Source organism: Nicotiana attenuata, unplaced genomic scaffold (assembly GCF_001879085.1).
Source record: "Nicotiana attenuata strain UT unplaced genomic scaffold, NIATTr2, whole genome shotgun sequence".
NCBI lineage: Eukaryota > Viridiplantae > Streptophyta > Magnoliopsida > Solanales > Solanaceae > Nicotiana > Nicotiana attenuata.
The window spans coordinates 1-3361 of record NW_017695680.1 but is presented as its reverse complement, the minus strand read 5'-3'; the positions used below and the strand labels follow the sequence as shown (position 1 = coordinate 3361).

Genomic DNA, 3361 nt, shown 5'->3' with positions numbered 1-3361 from the left:
AAAATAGTAAATTAACAACTAACGATACTGAGGGTTAGAGAAAAGATTAAGGAGGTCTAGAGTTATGATTTTCCCTATTGTCGGAATCCTTCCCGCTATGTCTTCTATAATTTCGCCTAAGTATTCTCTACCGATCATGAGCACTCTTATTGTCGTAAATCTCTCCCGAGTAATTACGACAATTTACTAGACGCACTCTCCCGAGCTACGCTAGCTGGATTTTTATACAGCTCACTTCAGATCGCACCCAAGGCTTCGTTATCCTTAATCCCACCTTTAAACCCTCGGTTATTGATCCCTCATATACTCTGGGAGTGGTGTTGTTCAACAACTACCTAAATATGCACTCTCTCCCGAGTTATGCATACTAAATAGGCACAGCTAATTGAGAGCTCTTTAATCAACCAGAATATAAACGTAGTTGAACAAATAGAGAAAAGCTATGGCTCAATTATATAAAAACATAACAAGAATTTATCCTACAAAAGGTTCTATCAAAACTCTAGATAACAAATTAGCTATTCATAATAGTATGTAAAACTACAATACTAAAAGTCATAACCAACAATGAAAAAAATAGGAAGAGGAAGGAAAAAACTCGTAGAAAGAATTCTCCGCCTTGCTCCCAATGTGTTCTTGCCTCCAAGGGTGTTGTCTAACCCTAAAGTAGTGTCTCTCCGCCTCCTTAGGTCTAATTTGTGTCCAAAATATGTCCTCCTCTTGTTCTTGGCCGGCCTTCTTTGTTTAATATAGGGTTTAGGACTTAAAATCCCATGTTTTGCACTTTAGTCCCTGAAATTTTCGCTTCCTGCCGCGGTTTTGCCGCGGTCGCGGTGGAACCGCGGCCAAACATGCCCTCTGATTCTTCAGTTGTCCGCGACCATCTTCTACCGCGGTTCTGCCGCGGTCGCGGCAAAATCGCGATTTTTCACCCTGTTCCGTTTGGAATTTGGAAAACCGTAAAACATAAAAGTTGTAGCCCTTTGAGTTTGCTTTCCAACCATTCATTGTGGAGCCCAAATGGAGTTCTGAGAAAAAAGTTATGTCTATTTTACTAGATAGTGCGCAATATGCCTCCTCAAGTCTTCGTTCGTACTTAATTATCAAATTTGACCCCCGAACACGATCCCGGCTTAATTCCTTGAGCTTTTACTCAGAATTCAAAGCTTCAAATCACTTAAATTTATTCCATAATATCTATATAGCTCGGAATCACACCTACAAGGCATAAAACACACAATTAGTGCAAAACACTAGCGATTAAAGCGCAAACTCAATTAAAGTGCAGTAAATTCGAGTGTAATAAGAGACTAAAATATGCAATTATAGCCTATCATCAGTATCGTTTTAACTTCTTAAAATGTTAAATTTAAGTGAAAGAAATTCAAAGTTGTTAAAATAGGAGAAACCCACGAAGGACTGAAAGATGTGCCTTGCAAGAGGTTAGAAGAGTTAAATTTATGGTGATGTGTTGGTACTATATATACTAGATATGTGTATGTGTACGACTAATAGTAGCATATTTATTTATATTAAAATTATATTGGGACTAATTAAATGTAGGATAAAATCAATCATCGGTTTATATAATTTTAAAATAAAAAGAGAAACTCTAATCGACAGTGTCATTGTTGAGATTTTTAATCGTAGATTGAGTTGTTAGATAGTAGGATTTCTGACTTCATTCGTAATAGGTATTAAGGAATTGGTAAAATGTGATAACTTTTGTATATTTGGATTTGTAACTTATATTTCAATCAAATATTTGTAGAATATGTATATTTGAATTTGTAACTTAACCATTTTAGATTTAGATACACGTTATATAAAATTAATATGGGATACACGTGCAACGCACGTGCCCAAAAACTAGTTCAGTTAAAAAATACAAGACTTTCGATCAGTATATTTAATGGGTAGCAAAGCAGTAATTATGAATAATTCAAAAGCGTTTGTTTCTTGGTCTGTCTCTCTTCCTATATTGTTTACGTTAAAAGTGGGTAGAAAAATTCTTATTTCCAATTTTTTGTCTATTTATTTTATTTTTATTAGAATAAATTAAATTATTGTTATACTAAATGATAGCAATAAACTTAATGCAACTATATGAAATATAAAACATATCAATTAGTTGTATTGTTTATCTAATTATGAATTTGACCCTTTTATTTTTATTACGCAGAAACTGATAAATATTTTACTTCAGTTGAAAAATACATCTAATTAAAAGAAAAACCTCCTTTGAAGTAGTTGCGTTAATTTACCTAAACCTTACTTCGTTAATTCGAGTAATTTTTCCATCACTAGCTAAATATTAGTAGTACTAATTTTTTTTTTTGTATATAGTCTTGATTCATATTAAAAAAAGTTTTTTAATATTTCAAACGTATTTTTTAACTATACTATTTTTACAAAATATATTTCTATTGATATGGAGTACACGTGCAATGCGCATATTCTAAGACTAATAAATATAGATGATGATACGATGATGATACGATGATAGATTTACAATTTTGATTCGTTTGATTTGAAATTGCCCGTATATCTTCTTTAAATTAAATTTCCCCTAACCGATTAAATAGTAACACGGATATTATTGCAGTATACAGAATTATGACATGAAAAGAAATACTCCATATCCTACTCAACTTAGGAAGTTATATGCGGGTAATTATGTAAATCAAAAGAAGAATAAAAGGATATCCTAATCCGACTAGTTATAAACCTATTCGATCTCGGTTTTAATTTTGACATCTATATATACCCTTCTCTTTCCACGCCTAAGGACACCATCTTAATAATCTTCCTTTCTTTGTTCTGCATATTATTTTCTTTGATCCAATATCTTCATGGCTGGTGGAAACTTTATTCCCGCCGGCGGTGGCGGAGACAATCCAGATGAGTACCCAGGGAAGCTAACAGTGTACGTAGCCATGACTTGTATCATGGCAGCCATGGGAGGGTTGATCTTTGGCTACGACATTGGAATTTCAGGTGGAGTTACTTCCATGGATCCTTTTCTCAAACGCTTCTTCATGTCTGTTTACCAAAAAGAGGCTTTGAACACCTCTACCAACCAGTACTGTAAGTTCGACAGCCAGTTGTTGACCCTTTTCACGTCTTCTCTTTACGTGGCTGCCCTGTTTGCGTCCATTGTTGCTTCTCATGTTAGCAAAAAACGTGGCAGAAGAGTTACTATGGCCCTTGGAGGTCTCTTTTTCTTGATAGGCGCCGTCCTCAACGCTGCTGCTATCCATATTAGCATGCTCATCTTGGGTCGTATTCTTCTGGGGATTGGTGTCGGATTTGCTAATCAATCTGTCCCTATTTATTTGTCAGAAGTTGCTCCCTACAAATA

The 3361-nt window shown here is 34.8% G+C and overlaps 1 protein-coding gene across 1 annotated transcript; it reads left to right on the top strand.

Moving 5' to 3' along the window:
• Positions 1-2852: 2852 nt before the first annotated feature.
• Positions 2853-3344, top strand: LOC109222648 (sugar carrier protein C-like; the record flags this gene model as incomplete). Its single annotated transcript, XM_019386974.1, has 1 exon — positions 2853-3344. A coding segment is annotated over exon 1 (492 nt), but the record flags the coding sequence as incomplete, so codon positions are not given.
• Positions 3345-3361: the final 17 nt, after the last annotated feature.